Source organism: Lontra canadensis, unplaced genomic scaffold (assembly GCF_010015895.1).
Source record: "Lontra canadensis isolate GAN:19392208 unplaced genomic scaffold, GSC_riverotter_1.0 scaffold30, whole genome shotgun sequence".
NCBI lineage: Eukaryota > Metazoa > Chordata > Mammalia > Carnivora > Mustelidae > Lontra > Lontra canadensis.
The window spans coordinates 20,887,514-20,909,991 of record NW_022631024.1 but is presented as its reverse complement, the minus strand read 5'-3'; the positions used below and the strand labels follow the sequence as shown (position 1 = coordinate 20,909,991).

Sequence of the window (22,478 nt, the reverse complement as noted above, 5' to 3'; positions counted from 1 at the left end):
CGCCAGGCTGGTGACCATGGACACGGGGCTCTCGTGGCGACCCCGGCAACCCCAGGCTATGCTGGGAGCCACATCGCCCTGAGCCCCAGAAACAGGTACAGCTTGATTTCAGCCTGAACTCAGAGCTTCTAGAAGCAGCACCGTCCAGAGGCTCTTCCTGGGACTACGGGAATGACCTAGTCTCTGCCAACCAGCACAGCAGCCTCCAGCACCATCTGGCTTCTCAGCGCCTGAAGTGGCGGGTGAGCCTGAGGGATGGGTCTCCCACGTTTGCTTCCCTGGGCGTCCACGTGAGCTGCCAGGCCGGACGGCACAGTGCTCGGGCCTACTGGGAGCACATGCTGCCCTGAACCCCAGTGGGATGCCCGGCGGACGTGGTGTCTGAGCCCACCGCCAGCTACGTCCAGGCTAGGCCGTGGCTCACCCCTCCCCAGGAGGTGCCATGACTTCCTATGACTTCCCATGACTGCCCTAACAGACATGTGGCTGTGGCATCCCCAGTGTGAGCGTGCTCACGGGTTTTCTCGCTGGGTACACGGTGCTAACAGTGGTCACCTACCATCCAGAGGGGACTTCTCCTCCGCATTCTTGTCCTCCTCGGCCAGCATGACTTCCTCTGTGAGCGAGACACAGCCTCAGGTTGGGGTCTTCCCACCCCAACCCCTGACCAGGGCTTACCCCCCAGGAGCACACAGGGTAAATGCCCTCTGCTTCTCAGCCCTTCCAATCCCAGAAGCCCATGGGGCTTGCGGCTAAGCTTTCCCTGCTGAGACAGACACCCTCATGTATCCCACAGGCAGTGCCACACGAGGGGCACCTGGCCTGTTCCCAGGCTCACTTCGCCCTCCCAAGAGCAGCCACCCACTGGCCGAGCTCCACGCAGACAAGGCACCTGGCAGGCGCCCCATAGGCAGGGAGGTACACCAGCCGGAGGCTGGGGAGCAGTTGGAAAGCCCAGATCTGGGACGCCTGGGTGGCTCAGTTGGTTAAGAAAGCTCCGAGCCCGCTGCAGAGCACAGAGCAGGCTCAGGTCAAGAGTCAGGTGCCTGCGTCCAACAGGCAGAAAGCAGCCCCAGGAGAGGCTTTGCTGGAAGCCTCCACTGAAAAGGCCAGTGTCCCCAGAGCCACAGGGCCACCTGGTGTCAGGACCCGGGAGAGCTGGAGAACGCACTTTAGACGCCCCAGCTCCCCTCTCCCAGCCTGGTCTCATCCTCCCCAGGGCCGCTGACCGAGGCCAGGCCAGGAGCACGCCTGCCGCCCCCGGTTCTCACCGGCCTTGAAGATCCACTCCAGGTACCCATTGAGCTCCCGCTCGATCTGCTGCTGCCTGCGAAGCTTCAGGAAGGCCCGGCGGTTCTCGACCCTCTCACGCTCCTTGGCAAACTCTCTGCGTTGCGCAGGCCCAGAAAAGGAAGAGTGAGTGTGAGCACGGCCACCAGCCCACGGGCGTGTGGACAGAATCAGAGGGAACCAGGAAGAGGCTGGGACATGACAGCCAGGCCGCGGGCTGCCCCTCGCCACCAGCTTGAGCTCCCTCAAGGGGCCCAGCTGAACGCTCCTTCCTCAGGACCCTCCAGCACAAAGGGACACCTGTGCATCCCAGTCCCCTGGGGCATTCCTGAGAGCAGGGACAGTGCCACAGCCCTGCCCAGAGCCAGCCGAGGCGCATACCCTCTGCGTGCCAGCCTCTGTCATCCGCACCCTACAGAGACCTTCTCGGCGAGATCAGCCCAGAGGCCTCCCACTTTGTTTCTTCCACTGATTCAGACCCAGAGCCCTTGCTAGGAAGGGAAAGACAGACAGGAACAGGGCAAGAAAGGACTGCATGGGGGCAAGCCAACGATGAAAGGAAAACATTCCAGAGCCACCTCAGCCAAACCTGGGAGGCTCACGAAGACAAGGAGAGAGATCTCTGCCCTCCTTAGCCCTCAGCAGCCCAGCCCCAGCCTCCCAGACAAGGTTTTGGGCTCACACTGCCAGAAGGAAGCCATCCACACACATGGGCACACAGGCACGCCCAAGTACACGCACACTCGGCATCCAGCATGGCAAGCTTCTCAGGCCAGGTCCCCAGAGGACAGGCAGGCACGCCCCTGCAGCCCCACAGCAACGTCTATCCTCAGAGGAGTGGCCATTTCTCCTCCAAGAGAAGCAGCTTCTGGGCTTGGTGCAGCGAGCCCAGCAGACCTCACTCCTGGCCCAGAGCCATGGCAGGAGGGAGAGCTCGGCTCTCCCTGACCCAAGCTCATGACCACCATCCACCAGGGCCTGAGCTGTGGCAACCCTGGCAATGAGAGCAGCCAGCTCCTGCCTGGACCTCCCATCCCCCCGCAAACCCCTGCAGGGACCTGGGCCCCCACCCCTCCTCCCCTCTCTATCCAGACGCCATCCCTTGGCCCTGATGAGGGCGGAGGGCCTGGGGTGCAGGCGTGGGGCAGCGACAATCCCACGTGAGTCAGTCCCAGAGCCACCAGCAGAAACATACAGCAATCCAGGCCCCACAGAGCAGCCACTTCCCAAACGGCAGTGAGCAGCAGGCCTATCCTCCCCAGGCTTCTGCTAAGAAAAGCCCCAAGAGGAATCCCTGATCCTGACCCTCTGGAATGTGCTGTTGGCAACAGCCCAGGGCATGAGGAAGAACAAGCCTGGAGGGGCTCCAAGCCAGCCCTGTAGCAGCGTTGCCCAGACGTGGCCAAGCCACAGAGTCCTGCAGGGCAAGCATTCCCTAGGCCAGGCTGCAGACGTGGCGTCTAGTCCATACCACCGTGGAGTGTCGCCAGCGTGGGACCCGCCAGCTGTGCACAGTCTGCTGGCTTTAGGGGCCAAGCTATTTCCAAGCCTGCCCGGGCCTGAAAGAGAACCCTGGGGTCTCTCTGTTGGGCCTGGATGCCTGAGGGAGGGCTCAGCTGAGACTAATTAGGAAAACTACCCCGTATCACCTCATCCCCAGAGGCCAGGATGCCCTCCAGTGGGAGAAGGGCTGGGAAGTCACCATGTCCATGGCCCTGCTCCGTGAGGAGCACCCCCAGCTCCCCAGTTCTTTCTGCACATTCTTCAGGGCAAGCCACACAAAGCCACCCTGAGCAGGGTGCTCTCCCAACTCACCGCGAACCCACTCATGTTCCTGCCACCTCCCCAGGGTGCACCGTCCTCAGCACACAGCCCACGCTCCACACAACCTGCGGTCTGCTGGCCGCGGCAGCCTCACCCCTCCACACCCTCCGATTCCAGCCCCGCGCATCCCCGCAGCACACAACGCGCCCCTCTGGTTACCCCTGGGCCTGTACCCCAGCTCTTCTCTGCCAGGGAAACCCTCTCCCATGCTTTGCTGAGCCCATTCCTGGTCTCCCTTTGGATCTCAGTGGAAATGCCCCTTCCCTGGGTGGTTTCCCTGAGCTCCAGGCCTCCTCCAGCTCACACCATGCAGCTCCTTCAGACTAGAAGTCGTGCATCCGTCCACTGCGCTGTGGGTGTGCCTGTCCCTATGGAGGTGCCTGGAAAGACATGCTGGTGACATACCCCTTACAGGAGAGGACTGAAGCTGAGGACACATTCCAGAGCCAGAGCATGCAGGCCTTGGCTACACTGTCCTCTCAGTGGCTATTCTTTTCCAGGCCCCTTGGTCCACCAGCCTCTCCCCGAGCCCACCTCAGGAGCCCCGGGCCTGAGCAGGAAACTTCAGAGTAGGCAGGATGAGATTTCTCCTCTAGTCTTCCGGGGGTATCATACTAGTGTGGGACAAAGCGCAGGCCAGGCCTTCCTGACACAGCTTCCCCAGACTGATGAGAGGGCGGGATCCCCAAACACCAGCCCCACCTGTGCCCCCAAGTACACACCACTTCTGTAGCCTCTGCCCCATGCAGGGCAGGCAAGTACAATGTGGGGTCAGGAAACTGCTTTCTTCAGGAGGGAATCCCCGCCCCTCACCCTCCCTTGTTCACTCTTGGAGGAGCTCAGCACAGAAAGGGGTCTGGAGAGGAGGAGCAAGCCAGGGGTCAAGGTGGGGTGGAGAGCCCAGTGACCACCACAGTCAGCATATGGGGCTGTGCCATCACTCTCCACTACAGCAGCAGAGGGACCCTCTAGGCTCCGGGGCTGCCCAAAAACCACACAATGGACTCAGGTGAGCTCCAGCAGCAGCCTCTCCCCCATCTCAGGGGACAGGGTGAAGGCCAAGGGTGGGATAGAGATAAGGAGGCCAGGGCCAGGGGATAGTGAAGAGAGAGGTCAGGACAGCAGCACAAAGGACAGGCTGGCCCGTGCTCAGGACAACAGGAGGGACCAGCACAGAGAGGGACAATGAGGCCAGGCCAGGCCTCACCTTCCCCACATCACACGCGCCCACGTCTGACCACAGCATCTGCCCCTCAGCCCGAGGACACAGGAGGGCAGGCGACGCGCAAGCCGACACAGCTGCTTACCCGGAGAGCACGCCCAGCACCAGGTTGAGCATGAAGAAAGAGCCGATGATGATGAGAGGGATGAAGTACAGCCAGTTCCAGGTGTTGCCGGCCGCGTCGTTCGTCTGCAGGCGAGAAGGAGATGAGCAAAAAACGGGTCGCAAGACCCACAGCCCCTGCTGCAGAAGCACCCTCAACCCCTCGTCAAATACCTGGCACGGCCTAGGCAGGGAGTGTTCCGGGGCTGGGGGAGTGGCAGGACCCACAGCAGACCTGCCTCCCTGGCCCCACAGCACTTTCTTGGAAGCTGCCCCAGAGCTCTCGAAGGACCAAGGACAATGAGCACTCCTGGTCTCTGCCCAGCCAAATGGAAAAGCCAAGGAATTTGCTCCAGGGAGCCAGAGGCTCCCCCGAAACCTGGAAGGCCGCACGCCCAGCCTCTGCTCAGACACCTCCTCTGTCCTCCCCAGGCTACTGGACATACCTGTCAGCTCTACAGACATTTCTCCTGAATGCAGCCTGGGGGCCCCAGGTCCAAGTCTGATTTTCTGTCTGCAGCGGTCTCCACAGCTCAGAGGCTGTAAGGTCCCAGGCCTTATTCCCCCCATATCAAGAGCAAGCCACAAGTCCCCAAGGAACTGTTCTCACCACGGGCTGGGCTTAAGCCAGAAGCCAGCGCTCAGGCATGATCCAAAAACTGAATGCAAAGAAGGGCGTCTCACCCAGACCTTTTGACTTTTATAATCTGGGTCTCATGACATAACACCAAAAGTGTTCAGTTTTCAGCTGAAACTCATTTGCCATACCAAAAACCAGAAAAAGCAAAAACTGAGTGAAGAAAGACAATCGATAGATGGCATGATGGTTAATTTTATGTGTCAATTTGACTGGACCACAGGGTCCCCAGGTATTTATCAAACATTATTCTGGGTGTTTCCACAAATGTGTTTTTGGATGAGACTAGCATTTTAATGGATAGAGTAAAGCAGACTGCCTCCCATAAGGTGGTGGACCTTATTCGATCAGTTGAAGATCTGAAGAGAAAAAAAGTCGCCTCTCCTCCAAGTAAAAGGGAGTTCTCTCGGAGACTGCCGCAGACGTCATCTGTACCCCTGGCTCTGTTAGGTCTCTACCTGCTGGCTCTTGGACCGGGACTGCACCCCTGTCTCTCCCGGGTCTGGAATCTGCCAGCCTAAACTGCCGATTTGGACCCGCCAACCTCCACATTCACAAAGGCCAATTCCTAATAATCAGTTGATCAATCTCTCTTTCTCTGTCTTCATACATATCTATATACATACACATACGTATGTGTCTTATTGGTTCTTTATTTCTGGAGAACCTGACTGATACAGATGACCAATGATACTAAGAGACAAAGATGAGAAAAGTATCTGACAAAGATTTTAAAGCAGCCATCCTAAAAATGCTTCAAAGGCTAACCATGTACACACTTGAAACACACTCAAAAAATAGAAAGTTTCAGCAAAGAAATAGTATCAGCAAACAAATAGAAAATACAAAGAAGAACCAAGTGAAAAACTTAGAACTGAAAACCACAATAATCAAAATAAAAATCTAAATGGAAAGGTACAGGGCACCTGGGTGGCTCAGTGGGTTAAGCCTCTGCCTTCGGCTCAGGTCATGATCTCAGGGTCCTGGGATTGAGGCCCACATCGGGCTGGGCTCTCTGCTTGGCAGGGAGCCTGCTTCTCCCCCCTCTCTCTCTGCCTGCCTCTCTGCCTACTTGTGATCTCTGTCTTTCAAATAAATAAAATCTTTAAATGGAAAAGTACGACAACAGAATGGAGGAGACAGAGGAAAGAATCCGTGAACAGTAAAAGAGAACAATAGAAGTTACCCAGTCTGATAAGCAGAGAGAAACCCGACTTTAAAAACAAAACCAGGGGCGCCTGGGTGGCTCAGTTGGTTGAGCATCTGCCTTTGGCTCAGGTTGTGATCCTGGGATCCAGCCCCGCATCAGGCTCCCTGCTCAGCAGGGGGGTCTGCTACTCCCTCTCCCTCTGCCCCTGCTTGTGCACATGCTCGCTCTCTCTCTCTCTCTCTCTCTCTCTGTGTAAAATAAGGAAATAAAATCTTTACAAATAAATAAATAATAAATTAAAAATAAAACACAAAAACAAGAAAGAAACAACAGAACCTCAACAACCTGTGGGACTATAACGAAAGATCTAAGATTCATGTCATCAGAACAGCAGAATACAGGAGGAAGAGGAGAAGGCTGGGAAGTACTCAAAAAAAAAAAAAAAAATAGTGCCCAAAGGCTTTCCACATTTGTCAAGAGACATAAACCTACAGATTCAAGAAGTTAAATCCAAAGAAATCCAAAATAAGGCATAGCATAGTCAAATTTAGGAAAACTAAAGACAAATTACTGAAAGTGGTATAAAAGAAATGACATCTTACTTACAAGGGGAAAATGATTCTAAATCCATGGTCAAAGAAGAAATCTCAAGGGAAATATAAAAATACACTGAACTGAACAAAAATGAAAACACAACATATCAAAATTGAAGGGCACGGCTAAAGCAGCGTCAAGAGGGAAATTTAAATATATGTAATACATATATTACAAAAGAGGAAAAATCTCAAATCAATAATCTAAGCTTCCACCTCAAGCAGCTAGGAAAAACAAAAGAGCAACATAAACCCACATCAATCCCAAGCAAGTAAATAATAATGTAAGACCACGAAGGGGTCTGAGTGTCTCAGTCGGCCAAGCATCCAGCTCATGATCTCAGCGCATGTTCTGATCTCAGGGTTGTGAGTTCAACCCACACTGGGCCTCAAAAGAAAAGAAAAGGAAGAAAAAAAAAAAGAAGAGAAAAGAAGGGAAGGGAAGGGAAGAGGAGAGGAGAGAAGAGAAGAGAAATAAGAGAATAAATCAACAAAACTGAAAATAAAAACAATAGAAAAAATCAATTTTTTAAAACTGGTTCTTGGGGCGCCTGGGTGGCTCAGTGGGTTAAGCAACTGCCTTCAGCTCAGGTCACGATCCTGGAGTCCCAGGATCGAGTCCCGCATCGGGCTCCCTGCTTGGCAGGGAGTCTGCTTCTCCCTCTGACCCTCCCCCTTCTCATGCGCTGTCTCTCTCTCAAATAAATAAATAAAATCTTTTTTAAAAAATTGGTTATTAAAAAAAACTATTAAATTGACATACCTCTGATAACACTAAGAAAAAAGGAGAGAAGACAAATTATCAACATCATAAATGAAACAGGGGATATCACTACATAGACCCAGCTGCCATCAAAAGGTCAATGAAGGAACACCACCAACAACTTGATGTATGCTCGACAACGCAGATGAAACGGAGCAAGTTCTCAAAACACACAAACTAGCCCAACTCATCCAGTATAAAGTAGCTAAATTTAATCATACTATAATTATTAAGGAAAGTGAAATTTTAAAACTTTCCCCCTAAAAAGGGCAGATATATTGATCAATTAGAATGAATGACCTAGAAATAATATATAGATATACTGATCAATTAGAATTGATGACCTAGAAATAAATAAATCCCCCTAAAAAGGGCAGATATATTGATCAATAGATTAGAATTGATGACCTAGAAATAAACCCTTACACTTATGATCAATTGATTTTTTTTTAAAGATTTTATTTATTTATTTGACAGAGATCACAAGTAGGCAGAGAGGCAGGCAGAGAGAGAGAGGAGGAAGCAGGCTCCCCGCTGAGCAGAGAGCCTGATGCGGTGCTTGATCCCAGGACCCCGGGACCACGACCCGAGCTGAAGGCAGAGGCTTTAACCCACTGAGCCACCCAGGCGCCCCACGATCAATTGATTTTTTAACAAGGATGACAAGACAATGCAACAGGGCAAAGAACAGTCTTTTCAGCAAACGGTGCTAAAACCACCAGAAGCTGAATCCCTACCACACACCACATGCAAAATTACGTCAAAGTGGTCATAGAGCTAAAGACAGGGACAAACATTACCAAACTAAATGGAAACTCAGAAGTGAATCTTCATGACTTTGGGTTAGGTAATAAATTCTTAGCTATAACTCCAAAAGCACATGGTGAAAATAAAAGCAGAAAAATGGGACTTCATTAAAATAGAAATCATTTGTACTTCAACTGACACCATCAAGAAAATGAAAAGATAACCCACAGGATGTGAGAATGTATTTACAAATCATCTATCTGGTAAGTGCTAACATCATAATATAGAGAGAAAAATTACAGGTCAATAGCAAAATGACAAATTAACCAATTTAAAAATGGGGAAAGAATCTGAAAATACATTTCTCCAAAGAAGACATATAACTGGTGCGATCAGCACATAAAAACGCTCATTATCATAAGTCGTTAGAGGAAATGCAAATCAAAGCCAAGATGAAATACCATTTCACTTCATGGGTGTTTGGTTAAATTTAAGTTAAATCTTAACAAGATGTTTTCGAGGATGTGGAGAAAAAGGGGCCTCGCACAGTTAGTGGTGACGCAGGCCGGCGCAGCCATGGTGGAAGACAGCACGGACGTCCCTCCAGAAGGTGAAGACAGAGCTGCCCTCCGACCCCACAACCGCACGATGGGTATTTACCCCCGAAATTACAGGAATATTAACTGAGAGGGATACGTGTGCCCTGATGTTTATAGCAGCGTCATCTACAACAGCCGAGGTATGGAAACCGTCCAAGTGTCCACGGACGGACGAATGGGTGAGGAAGATGTGACACGTCTAAACACGAAGGGTTGAAATCTTGCCACTGGCAACAACATGGACACAGCTGGAGAGTGTCATGCTAAGTGAGATACGTCAAGCAGAGAAAGACAAATACCATATGATTTCACCCACATACGGAATTTAAGAAACAAAACAAATGAAAAAAAAAACAAAACAGAAACAGAAAGACAAACGACGAAACAGACTCCTAACTATGAAGAGCAAAGTGCTGGTCGCCAGAGGGGACACGGGTGGGGGGATGGGTGAAACGGGACGGGGATTCAGTAGCGCACTCGTCACGATGGTCACAGGGTGATGCGTGGAAGTGCTGAATTACTCTACTGTACACCTGAAACTAATAAAACGCTGTAAAAAACAACAGAAATCACTTATATCATGAATGAATGAATGCATGACTATTTTTAAAATTAAATTTTACTTTTCCTAGGATGCTTAAATTTTAAAAAGACAGATGATACCAAGTGTCGAGGAGAACACAGAGAATTCAGAGCACTTGTGCACGCCTGCTGGGATGGAAGGTGCCGCAGCCACTGTGGGAATCAGTCTGGCAGCCCCTCAGATGGCTACACACACAGTTACCACACGATCTAGCAATCCCATGGTTAGGCAAATACGTAAGAGAAGTAACATATTCCACACAAAACTTGTGCACATTTGTTCATAGTGGTGTGATTCATGATATAAAAAAGTTGAAACAATCCAGGGGCACCTGGGGGGCTTAGTGGGTTAAGCCTCTGCCTTTGGCTCAGGTCATGGTCCTGGGGTCCTGGGATCGAGCCCCGCATCGGGCTCTCTGCTCAGCGGGGAGCCTGCTTCCTCCTCTCTCTCTGCCTGCCTCTCTGCCTGCTTGTGGTCTCTCTCTGTCAAATAAATGAATAAAATCTTTAAAAAAAAAAGTTGAAACGATCCAAATTTCCATCAACTGATGAAATATAAACCAAATATAGTATATCCACTCAATGGAATCATATTTGATAATAAAAGCAGTGAGATAGTGCCACGTGCTACAACATGGACAGACCTTAGAAACACAAAGGTCAACATACTCTATGACTGCATTTACAGGAAACGTCTGGAATAGATTAACAGAGACAAATATATTAGTGGTTGCCAGGGGCTAAAGGATGGAAGAACGGGGAGTGACTGTGGCGTGATGCTAACGGACATGGGGTTTCTTTTTTAGTTGAAAAAAATCTTCAAAAATTAGGTAATGTTGACGGCCACACAACCCTATGAACATACAAGAACCATTAACTGTATACTTTAAATTGCTAAATTTTATCATATGCGACTATATCTCAAAAAGTGTTATTAGAAAAAAAAATCCATAAAAGAAATCTCTAGGGCGCCTGGGGGGCTCAGTGGGTTAAGCTGAAGACCTTCGGCTCAGGTCATGATCCCAGAGTGCCGGGTTCGAGTCCTGCACCGGCCTCCCAGCTCCGCGAGGAGTCTGCTTCTCCCTCTGACCTTCTCCCGTCCTATGTTCTCTGTCTCTCTCTCTCTAACAAATAAATAAAATCTTCAAAAAAAAAAAAAAAAGAAATCTCTAGACCCCGATTATAGAATTCTACCAATTCTCTAAAAAAGAAACAATACCACTTATATAAATCTTTTCTAGAAAATGGAAGAGGAGGAACTACTTCCTAATTCATTTTCTAAATCTTGTGTTGTCCTCATACCAATATCAGGACAAAGACAATTCAAAAAAGAAGGAAATTACAGACCAAATGCCCCATGAATGTAGATGCCAGAACCCTTGATGAAATATTAACAAATAGTACTGGACAATATGTAAAAATAACTGTATACCATGACACGTGGGGTTTATTCCGGGGATGTCAAGCTGTTTCAAAATTCCCAAGTCAGTCCGCGTAATCCGCCACACTAACGAGCTAAAGAAAACATCACGTTATCATATGCGAAGACAATATTTTATAACATTCAACGCCCACACATGATAAAACCTCTCAGAAAGGAGGAACAGGGGACGCGCCTCTGGGATAAAGAGCGTCCACGAAAAACAAAACAGCCCACAGTGCACGTTATATTGAACTTCTTCCCTATGATCCGGAGCGTGGAAACACGATTGTTGTCCCCATTCGCGTCCAGCACACCAAGCTCCGGACCAAGGCAGGAAAGGGAGCCAGAGGGCACAGGAACGAATGCTGAAAACCATGAAATTCCGATTAAAGAAATGAGTTGAGACCGACGTAACCGGAGACGCACCATGTTCCCGGATCGGAAGGCCCGGCAGAGGGAAGGCGCAATCCCCTCAAACACAACAAAGCGAGAAAGACCGGCCGACCTGGGGATCTGTGTAGGGCGCAGCCGCCGTGACGAAGACTGCCTGGTCTTGGTGAGAGGGACACATGGGTCCCTGGAAAAGACACAGACCCATGGGCATCTGCCTGGCTAAGTCAGAGGAACATACAACTCCCAACCTTGGGGTTTTGAGCTCAAGCCGCACATTGTGTGCAGAACTTGCTTTAAACAGGAAAGCAATGAAGCAGACCCACACAGAATCCAGCCAACCTCCTGGGCAGAGGCGCAAGAGCAATTCAATGGAGGAAATACAGCTCCTTCAACAAGGGCACGCGAGGACCCAGACATTCATAAGCTCAGCAAGTAAGGGCGGAAGGGAAGACGGGAGGGAGACATGGGAAGGAGAGTCTCAGCCTAAACTTCACACTTCATACAAAAATTAACTCAAAATGGATCGCAGTATGCATGTTAAATGTAAAACAATAAAAATTTGTTTAAAAAAAGTAGACGAAAATCTTCAGAATTTAGGACTAGGCAAAGAGTTTTTAGACTCGACCCCAAAAGCCCAATGCACAAAAGGAAAAGTAGATAAACTGGACTTTATCAAAATAAAAAATGATTTTTCTGGGGAAAAAAAAAATGCTTGTTCTGTGAAAGACCCGGTGAAGACTATGAAAAGTCAAGTTAATGGCTAAGGAAAAATATTTGCAAGTCACGTATCTGACAAAGAAGTGGTTTCTAGAAGACAGAAAAACTCCACAGTAAAATAACAATCCAGACTGCGGACACAGGGTACGAAGAGAGATTTCACAAAGAAGACACATGAACAGCGAGTGAGCATGGAATGACACCAGCACCGTCCGCCCCCAGAGGTGTGGGCTGCACCAGAGTCACACTCACCAGACGGCTGAAGGTAAAAACAATGGCAACCTCAGGCACTGGCAAGGGCACGACACGTTGCGCACGGCTGGTGGGCGTGTAAAAGAACCCAGGCCTCTGGGATATTTCTAATTCCTTAAAAAAGTAAACATGCAACTACTGTACAACCCAGAAACTGTTCTCTTAGGCATTTACCCCAGAGAAATGACAGCTTACGTTTGCACAGAAAACCTGTGTACATGTGTGCACAATCGCTGTGTTCTCAATAGCCCCAAACTGGGAGCGGTCCAGAGGTCCTGTAACACGAGTGCCGGGCAGGGTGTGACGTCGGCCACACCCAGTAATCCTGACGAATCCCCCAAGAACCACGTCAGTGAAAGTGGCCAACCCAAAAAGTAACGTGCATACAGCTCCCTTTACTAATCTCCCTGAAAGGACAGCGATGGCAGAGTAGTGGTTCCTGGAGGGGCGTGGGGGAAGGGTAAGAGAGAAGGGGGTGTGGGTATGGAAGGGCTACCGGGGGTCCTGCCAGAATGGAACCTTCTGTGTCCCCACTGGGTCAGGCTCAGCATTCTGGATGGGGTACAAGCCCCCTGCATCATTAGAGGACACAGGGGACCGCTCCACAGACTTCCGACAACGGCATGTAAACCCTTAATTACCTCCAACAATCCCCGTCTCCCCTGCCAGTCCCTCCCGCTATGCCCCCTGGGAGGGACCCGGCCAGAGCCAGACGCTGGCCGCCATCCTGATCCCACACTGTCTTCTCCGGCACGTCCCACGGTTTTACCCCCACCTCGGACACTGCTCTCGTCCCGTTAGCAGCATCGGACCTGGTTGGTGGCTTTCTGAAAACTGTTTTCCTGGCTCTGCTTCTCCCCAGCCCCTGGTGGTGCTCCCAGCCCACGCCAGGGGCTCCACCTTGGTCCCCTTGGCCACCCCTTCCTTCCTACTTGGCTTCTGAACGTTGGAGACCCCAGCAGCCGTGTTCGAGAACGCGCCGTCTTCGGCCTTCTTTGCTTCTCCTTCTACACCCCTTGCCGAGACAGTCGCGTCCTCTCCCGTAATGCTGAGCACTGCCCTGACCTCAGACAGACCCCCTCAGCCCCGCCGTGTCCTCTGAGCTCCCCGTCACACACCCGGCCATGCACTTGGCGTGTCCCCCCCATGGCAATGGCTCTCTGAAACAGCCTGTGGCCAAAGCTCGGTCCTTGGGCTCCGCGACCACCCACGGAAACGAAACCGAGCAAAGGTCTGGCTCCCAAGTCTCCCTTCTCAAGGAAAGGCACCACCCTTCGCAGTGGGGAGGTCACACCCTCTCGGGGTCCTCCTTCCCCCACACTGCACGGCGACAGCGCCCGCTGTGACACGCAGCCAGCACCCCTGCGTCAGAACGCCTGGCGGCAGCCGTCACACAACCACCACCACGGACACCGGAGCCCTGCGCACCCTCACTGACCAGCCTCGCTTCCCTCCTACGGCCCGTCTGAACGCACTCGTGCTCCTGGGCAGAAATGGGGGTCAGTCCTGCGACTTCCAGTAACTCCTGGGTAACCGAAGGCTCTGCAATCACTTCAAGGAGAAAATGGTATCGATTCAGCAACTATGAGTCTAGTCCCAGCTGGCAACAAACTACGCGGCACGCTTTACACCGAGAGCCTCTGCTCTCTCAGCTGCCTGCACTGGGAGGTGGAGGCTGGGCCCTCCTCGCCCCTCCACGCCTCCCCCTGCTCCTTCTTCCTCGGCATGCTGTTGGGCTACTGACCCCACCACTATCCAAGCAGGGGAGGGACAGCAGGGGGGACAGGCGAACTCTGCCGTGCATGGCGCTGTCCCGAGACCATCGCATCTCTCTGGGCCTGACACAATTTCCTGCGGACTCGTCTCACTTAGGACCCATCTGACTCCACTTACTTTTCAAAATGAGGCCAGCCACTTCTCCTTCCCGTCTGGGACACCCCCACCCACCTCCGCCGGTTGTCAGCAGTCCGTTCTGAACAGACATTCTCTGCTGAGACTTCATCATTCCCCTGGTCAGAATTTAAAAGGGCTCCAGGCTACCCCTACCCCTGGGCCATAGCTGGTCGGCGAGAGGCACTCGCATCACACACTCTCCTCTCCCGTTCCCAGCAACAAGCATGCTCTCCGTCTCTCTCTCCGTCCACCCCACGGCTGCAGGCCAATGGCTCTCCCTCAACGCACAGGCACGGTCTCGGGCCTTCCCGCCCAATGACACATCGGAAAGGACCATAAAAGCTGCACTCACTGGGCTGGAAGAGAGGGTACGCTTTCTCTCCAAAGAACCCCCTTTAAAAGCTGATTTACAACAACAACCCTCCTGTTAGTGTGCAGAGTGGACCCCGATCCTGGACCCCGCCCTGGGCACCAGCCTCACAGCTCACCACTGTCACGGCATCCTGGTGCCTCGCCAAAGCTCCAGAGCTCAATTCCACAGCACCTGCATATCTGGTTTCCAGACCCCAGGCCTTGCTTTCACACAGTTCCCGGCTCCTCATCCTCCTTCGTCATCTTCAAGGCACTGGCCATTGTCAGGCCTTTACTGAAGGCCTCCTGCTCGCCACAGTATGAGGAGCATCTCGGGGAGTGCCCAGAAAGTGGGTCCCAGGCAAACCCCCATCTGAGGAATCTCTGTGGCTCTCTGGACCACAGCCTCCTGCCCTAGGGTCAGGCTCCTGTGCAGCCCCTCCCCAACAGGGCACAGCCCCTCCCCCACAGGGCACAGACCCACCAGTCTGAGTCACCTGGGCCGACGGCCAAGTCCCAGCGGGCACCAAACGCTGCAGAACCCTGCTCTAGGTTTCTGTTGTTCAGGTGGGGCTGGCGGGGATGTGGCCAGCTCAGAGCTATTTTTAGGGTCTGTCTTTGGGAAATTACTCTTTGATTGGCTGCAGGAAGAGAACAGCCAAGCCCCTCATACCGCCTTGGTGCCTGTTCCTCTTTTCCTCAGTTGAACAGAGCCCGTTGTGAGACACGACTCGCACTCCGAGAAGGGATCTGGCTCCAGGAACATTAGGCCAGCTTCTCTTAACTCCTCGTCTTCCCCGTGCCAGCCCAGTGAGCATTTACCACACGTTTACTGGATACCGAGCCCTGAGACCTAATGGCTCTCTGTGAACCCACGGAGAAGGCACAGGGCAAAGGGTCCCATTCTGTCCCTTTCCTCCCATCCATCACGCCACCAGACTACACCACCGTCATTTCCTCCCCAGGCTCCTCGAGGGTGGGGAGCACGAGGTTCGGGGGCTTATCGTCCAAACCCCACATCAGCATACAAGTGGCAGGTTCAGTGTGAAATGTGTTGTATCACAGGGCCCTCCACCCACAGTACCCATGCAGGGCACACCCTAGCCATCCAGAACGCAGCCATCAACCAGCTGTGCCTTGCCGGCCAAACCTTCCAAGAGTCCTAGCTTGTGTGTACCTTCTTTCTCTACCTCCTAGAGCCCCTGGGGGCCTAATTTAATCGTGCTCATGCCCTGGGGGCTCATGGGGCTTTAGCGGGTACAAGGTAGCAAGGGGTTCATCACATGAAAAAGCAAACAGCATTGTGCTCCAGCGTTCATGGCAGAGTCCGCCAGGAAGAGCTTCACGTGGAGGGAGGCGGGAGTGAGACAGGTCACCAGGCAAGGGCCTTAGACCAGCTTCGTCACGGGCCCCAACCCAGACTGCCCCATATACACCACTGTGATGGCTAGGCGCTCTCATGGGCAAGACGTTCAAGAAGAAACAGTGCCAGAGAGATGCAGCAGAAGACACGAATGCACAAGACACACACTCTCACCCCAGGTCCCCAGCATCATCAGAGAGGTCTCCCTGCACGTCAGCTCCGGGCAGCATGCGGCCCTGCCCTGTCTTCCCCAGGCAGCCTCAGGACAGGGAGAGGCCAGTAGGCTTCCCTGCCCCTCACTCCATCCTGAAAACCCTGCCAGGGATGGCATAGCTAGGAGCTCCTAGCAAGCTGCCACCAGTCCTAGGGACTGGAGCAAATTCAACAAGCTCTCCATGCCTCAGTTTCCTCCTTGTACAATGGGGTTCTCGAGATGATTCTGTGACTTAACAGGGAGGAGACACTTCACACGGGGCCTAACAACGAGCCTGTGGGGGGCCTGAGGGACCACACCATGGCCACTCAATGATCAGCAGCAGCATCTCTGGAAGTGTCCGCCCAGCCCTCAGCATCACTCATACAAGAAGCGGCCCGGAGACTCTAGGACCAGGCCAAGAGTGTGAGTGGACAGTGGGCAGCTGGTGGAGCTATCTGAAGGAAGGGGCCTAGATTTCATCCTATGGCGGATGAAGGAGCTTGGGGTTGGGCAGAGGCTCCTAGGTCAGAAATATCACCCCAAATGAGGCTGCAGGAGCTCCAGGGTCCGTCCACGGCGCCAGGGCCAAGGCACAACTCACAACTCACATTGTAGAGGATGTCGGTCCAGCCCTCCATGGTGATGCACTGGAAAACCGTCAAGATGGCGAACAGGATATTGTCGAAGTTGGTGATGCCGAAGTTAGGGCCTGGCCAGTACTCCCGACATTCTGTGTCCCCCTCACACAGCCGGGCTGGGGCCTCCTTGCCGCAGGGGAAGTCGCCCACTGGATCTGGATCTGCGAAGAGAAGAGTGAAGCATAGACCCTGAGCCCAGAAACACCAAGCGCTCCCACCCCTGCTGGGATTCCTGGGTTGCGGAGACCTCATCACGGGGAGGGGCGGGGGGCAGGAATCAAGCACCAGTGGGAATCCTCCCTCAACGTCCCACCATCCCTCCGTGCACCGGCTCTCTCCCCGTGCCCACACCTGCCCTTCCCGAGCTCAGACCAGCCCTCCCCGAGCTCAGACCCACCCTCCCAGGAACTACTGGTCTACCTCTCCCTCTCAGCTAGAACCTGCCCCTCACGGTTGAGGCATGCTCAGGACTTAGGCACCTGAAAATCAAAAAAGACAAAGTCCTAACATCCAATTCTTCCTACCACTACCACCCTGATTTCTCCTTTCCTTCACAGTCAAGCCGCCCCAAGACTCCTGACTGGCAGATCTGCCTGTCACTCCGGAGCCACCACAAGCTGGAGTCAGCCACTGCGGTCCCTGCTCACCAGGCAAGTCGGCTCAGAGTCCAGCCAGCAGGGACCCAGAGGGTGGCTGGGGGTCACAGCGCCCAGGCCTCACAGCACTGGCCCCTGCGGAGTCTACATGTTTCCACCAGCTATGATAAGAAGTTTTTAAAAATCATGAATGATTTAAATTTTGGTAAGAGCTTTCTCTGCTTTGAGTGACATGACCTGCCTCCCTGCAAGTCCACCCAGAACCCCACACATTCTGACCACCTCCACCAAAACAGCCCGGCCTCAGCCATCTCTCTGGATCGTGACATTAGCCTCCCCGAGCCTGTTTCTGCCTTTGCCTTCCTGGAGCGGCCTCACTCAGAGCTCTCCCCTGCCTTCCCGACCTCTCTCAGAATAAGAGTCCGAGTTCCCACCACAGCCTCGAAGCTCACGCAACTCCCCTCTGCTCCCGCGGCACCTCACCCTGGCCTCTGCATGCACCGGGCCCTGGAACCGGAGCCCTCTGGCCCAGCAGCCACCCAGCAGTCCCTCTCACTGCTCTGACGGCTGCTCAAGGGCCACCTCAGGAGACAGGCCTCCCGGGCTGGTTTCCCTGGTTTCCGTGAAGCAGGCTCCCCAATTACTATATTGCCAATTCTCCTTTTGTTTTCCCCCAGAAGTTACTATCATCTGTGATCACTGCGTTTCTGTGTCTGCTCAGGTGTTTGTGCCCTCCTGGAGGTGGTGTGTGTCCCCCACTGGCACAGGAGCTCCCCGGTCCGCTGGACTCCCAAGCAGGGCCTCCAGGATGAACGAGTCCGAGGGGCGTGGCCAGGCCTCACCTGTGCTGTTGGGGAAGCAGGCCTTGTGGAATTTGCCCATGTAGAACTCGAGGCCGATGATGGCGAACATGAGGATGGCAAAGAAGAGAAGCAGCCCGATCTGCAGGAGTGGGACCATGGCCTTCATGATGGACTTGAGCACCACCTGCAAGCCTGGACCAGAGCAGCCATGGAGGGTGGGTCAGAGCGGAGGAGGTGGTGCCGGGGCTGGGGGAGGCGGGGAGCAGACCAGCCAGAGCCTAGGCTGGGCAGCACTGGGGGCCGGGGCACAGTGCTGGGCTGGGCACTGTTCAAGTAGGGGATGAGCAGGGAGTACAGGGAACCATGAGTTTGGGGGAACAGCCTGCACATATAGGGGAGTCCTCGGGTGGGGACCAAACAGGACAGTCCCCGGGGTGGGAGACCAAACAGGACAGTCCTCGGGGTAGGAGACCAAGCATAAGCCTTGGAAGGAAGTGGACAGAACAATGTCCCAAAGCAGGGGAGAAGCAGGGTGCGGGGTGTCAGAGTACAAAGTCGGGGGAGAGATGTGGACTATGAAGGGCTCCATGGGGAGTGAGCAGAGAATCCTGAGAAGAAAGGGTGGGGGCTGCTGGGAGACAGAAGCAAAAGATTCGGGAGGCCGAGAGCAGGAGATCCTAGGAGGGGCGTACAGGAGTTCCCAACAGACACAGTTCCTTGGGGACAGTGAAGCAGGGGACCCACCCCCAGGAGTGTCTGACCACTAACCCCCAGCACGGGTGTGTCCAGGCCAAAGGAACCAGCACACAGGGAGGCTCAACCCCACGACCCCCTTTCCACCTGCCCCAGCTTTTAGATACAGGCCTGAGCCTTCGCCTGGCAGGGTCTTGGGGCAGAATGAGGGCTTTCCTGTAGTGGCCTCAGGGGGACACAGCTCTCGGTTCCTGCCCGCCCGGGGCTCTGAGAAAAACCCAACCCCACGGTAACCTTGGCCCTCCTGCCCGGCTCCTTGAGCAGCAGAATCCAAGAGCATATCTTAACCTGGCCTTGGGTGTCCATGGCCCTGCCGAGCCTAAGGCAAGACAGGGGGTCCCTTGCAGCCTCTGGCTGTCTTCTCAGGCACCAGCCCACCAGCTTGCTCAATCTCTCATCTATACCTTAACCCCAGAAAACAAAACAGAGCTAGAAATAGAGCAGAGAATGTGAAGAGATTAAGCTTCCAGCTGGGGAAGCCAAGTCAGGGCAAAAGAACTGGGCCACTCTCTGGGCTTTCACAGAGAATTTCAAGGCTTCTTCACACCTGGTTCCCGGGGGTCAGGAGCCCTGAGCTTAGAGTCACCAGAGCCAAAGGGGTCCCTGGTTAGGGCTTAAGTGTGTCCATGGCTGTGGTGAGGCTGGGGGAGGCGGTCAGGAGTCCAGGCAGGCTTGGGTCTAATGGCTCTTGCCAGACTCACTCGGAATCCCAGACACCAGCTTCAGGGGCCTGAGCACACGCACAGCCCGCAGGGTCCGCAGGTCAAAGTCAGTGCCAGCCGTGGCCAGGATCCTGGCAGGAAAGAGAAGGAGGGAACTAGAGGCTTCCATACTCAGGTAAGAGAACCCGTTCCCCACCCCCACATCCTTTCTCCCAAGAACAGGGACACCATGTCTCTTCTGTCCCCTACTGTCCAAACACAGGGCAGGCACAAGGTATGGGACCTGCCAAGCAGGAAGGGTCAGGGACTGAATTCAGGCGTCCCCATAGTAATGTTAGCAACAGCTGCTTCCAGTGTGACCATCCCTCTGTCTCGAAGGAATCACCCTGAGATGACCCTTGGTCTCTGAGGCCTGGCCTGGCCTTGAATCTGCCCTCCAGCTAAACCCAAGCCAGAACCAGGCTCCCATACCAACCCCAGCCACGTGGCAAACAGCCTCAAGAGACACGGGGAGGAGTGAAACGGGTAACACCGGGGCTGAGCAGACACACACACACTCTCTTCAAGCCCTTCTCTCAGGGGAACAGTGGTGTGGGGCAGGGAAGGTGGAACAGAGGCTTCGGGGACTCAGGAAAGCCATCATAATCAGTCTGTTGGCAGAAAAACATATTCTGATGCCTTCCATTTCAGAAAACAAAAGATCTGAGAACCACCTCTCAGCACCGCACATTTCTCTGCTCCCTTCACACCAAAGCTCAGTCGGAGGGTCAGTCCTGGGTCTGACCTTACCTTCCCGTCCCTGTTAGGCTCCCACCCACACCGCTCCCCTGAAATGCTGTTTGAGACCATACCTTGCCAACTCCGGTGGTCAAGTCTCCTGCTCTAAATGGTTCCTTCTCCAGCCTTTGGCCAACTCTCTCATTTCCCTCGAACTCCCCAGGAGCCCCTCCAGGTCTCAACGGCCACCTTTGCCTTGTGCACCAGACTTGGGAGGTGGAGGCCCTGGGGCTCTCTCCCAGCAGGATCTACCCCTTGGCTCTGAATGCCACAGCATGCTTTCCACTCCTAATCGCACAGCTTTAACACAAATCTAGAACTGAGGACTCATACATCCAACTGCTCTTTTAACCTTTCCACTTGGCTATCAAAAAGTGTATCAAGCATTACATAATTAAAGAACCATTTTTTAAACATTAATGTTTAAAAGTGTTGAAACATGAACTTCTTTAGAAAGTTCAGAGCTGCTACACTGTGGCGACTAAGCTTTGATTCCTATTGCAGCCTTGCTTCTTCCCCAGTTCCCACTCTCTGAGTACTCCTCGTAGATGTTATTTCAGCCAAAACCAGGGCTTCCCCGAGTCCTCTCTCCCCTCACTCTACACACCATGCACCAACAGTCCTGGCAGTTCTGCTTGTAGAATGTGTCCCGGACTCTTGGTGAAGAAGGCTCTGTGCCCCTGCTCGAGATACATGGCAGCGAGAATAGAATTTGAGACAGAGCTGAAACTCTCAGTGGAAAAAGAAAGAAAGGCAACAAGAAAATATCTGTTCAAACCAGAAGTCCAGAGCACATGAAGAAACCCAATGTTACAAGAGACTTCCAACTATCAAAACTGACTACTGGAAGATTAACTTTGTTCTGACGAAATTGACACCTATGAAACAAATGCAGCCAGAAACAGGTCGGTGTCTGAAAGACTAGCCATTTTGGGCAATAAACAAACAGCAGTAACAGTGATAATAAATCACACTCTGGGCTGGAGACACAGTTTGAGAGCATGAGTGATTTGGAAAATAGTACAGAGGCTAGTACTGAAGAACTCGTCTGCAGACATCAAGAAGCCAAAGAAGGAATAAGAGAGAGAAATTAAGCAAAACGGAGGTCAGATCATATGCTCAGCACACATCCGGTATGAGCTGCGGAAGAGAACAGGGCAGAGGGTGAAGAAGCAACATTGGAGGAGGTAGCAGATAAGAAATTTACAGAACTATAAATGACTTTTTAAATCAAAAGTGCACTATAAGTACCCACTGAATAAAGAAAATACATCCGACTAGAAACAGGGAGGAACGGCAGAACATCAAGGATAAAAAGACAGCCTTAAAAGTTGCCAGAAAGAAAAAGAAAAGACAAAATATCTTCTAATAGCAAAAAAGGATAATTGAAAAGAAAAAAAACTTCACTTTGGCAAAAATACGTTCCAGAAGGCAATCGAGTTATACCTTCCAAGGCAGCGGAAAGTACTGGTCACCTTAGAACTTTGTATCCAGCTAAACTGTCAATGAAGAGTGAGGGCAAAATAAACGTATTTTCAGGGGTGCCTGGGGGGCTCAGATGTGAGCCTCTGCCTTCGGCTGGAGTCATGATCTCAGGGTCCTGGGATCGAGCCCCGCATCAGGCTCTCTGCTCAGCAGGGAGTCTGCTCTTCCTTCTCCCACTCCTCCTGCTGTGTTCCCCCCTCACTGTCTCTCTCTCATCAAATAAATAAAATCTCTTAAAAATTTTTTTTCAGATATAAAAGAAGTCATCACCCCAGATTTCAACACAGTCAAAAAGTCCAGCAAAGCTCCTCTCACAGTCTGAAGGGCTGAATACCAAAACTCAGTAAGGCTACCTAAGATTAAAACAAAATTAGCAGCTTTGGGACTCCTGGGTGGCTCAGTCAACTAAGCGTCTGACTCTTGGTTTCTTCTCAGGTCATGATCTCAGGGTCGTGACACTGAACCCCGAGTTGGGCTCCGTGCTGGGCATGGAGGCTGCTCAGAGTTTCTTTCCCCCTCTGCCCCTTCTTCCACTCACACATGTGTGCGCGCTCTCTCTCTCTCTCTCTCAAATGAATAAGTCTTTAAAAAAAAATTAGCAGCCTTGATGTACAACAGAGTTCTAGTCTTCTACATCTTTCCTATCTCACCTATCTATCAAACTCTG

General features: G+C 52.6%; 1 protein-coding gene across 1 annotated transcript in view; it reads right to left on the bottom strand.

Moving 5' to 3' along the window:
* CACNA1B (calcium voltage-gated channel subunit alpha1 B) overlaps positions 1-21,122 on the bottom strand; it is a 143,807-nt gene extending 122,685 nt beyond the window's left edge. Inside the window, exons 1-8 of the mRNA XM_032865594.1 lie at positions 21,105-21,122; positions 20,253-20,262; positions 19,589-19,684; positions 18,174-18,326; positions 16,706-16,896; positions 4,422-4,525; positions 1,272-1,387; positions 560-616 (exon numbers count right to left, since the gene is read on the bottom strand). Coding sequence (XP_032721485.1) covers positions 560-616; positions 1,272-1,387; positions 4,422-4,525; positions 16,706-16,896; positions 18,174-18,326; positions 19,589-19,684; positions 20,253-20,262; positions 21,105-21,122 — 745 coding nt within the window. The remainder of the gene's footprint in view (positions 1-559; positions 617-1,271; positions 1,388-4,421; positions 4,526-16,705; positions 16,897-18,173; positions 18,327-19,588; positions 19,685-20,252; positions 20,263-21,104) is intronic.
* Positions 21,123-22,478: the final 1,356 nt, after the last annotated feature.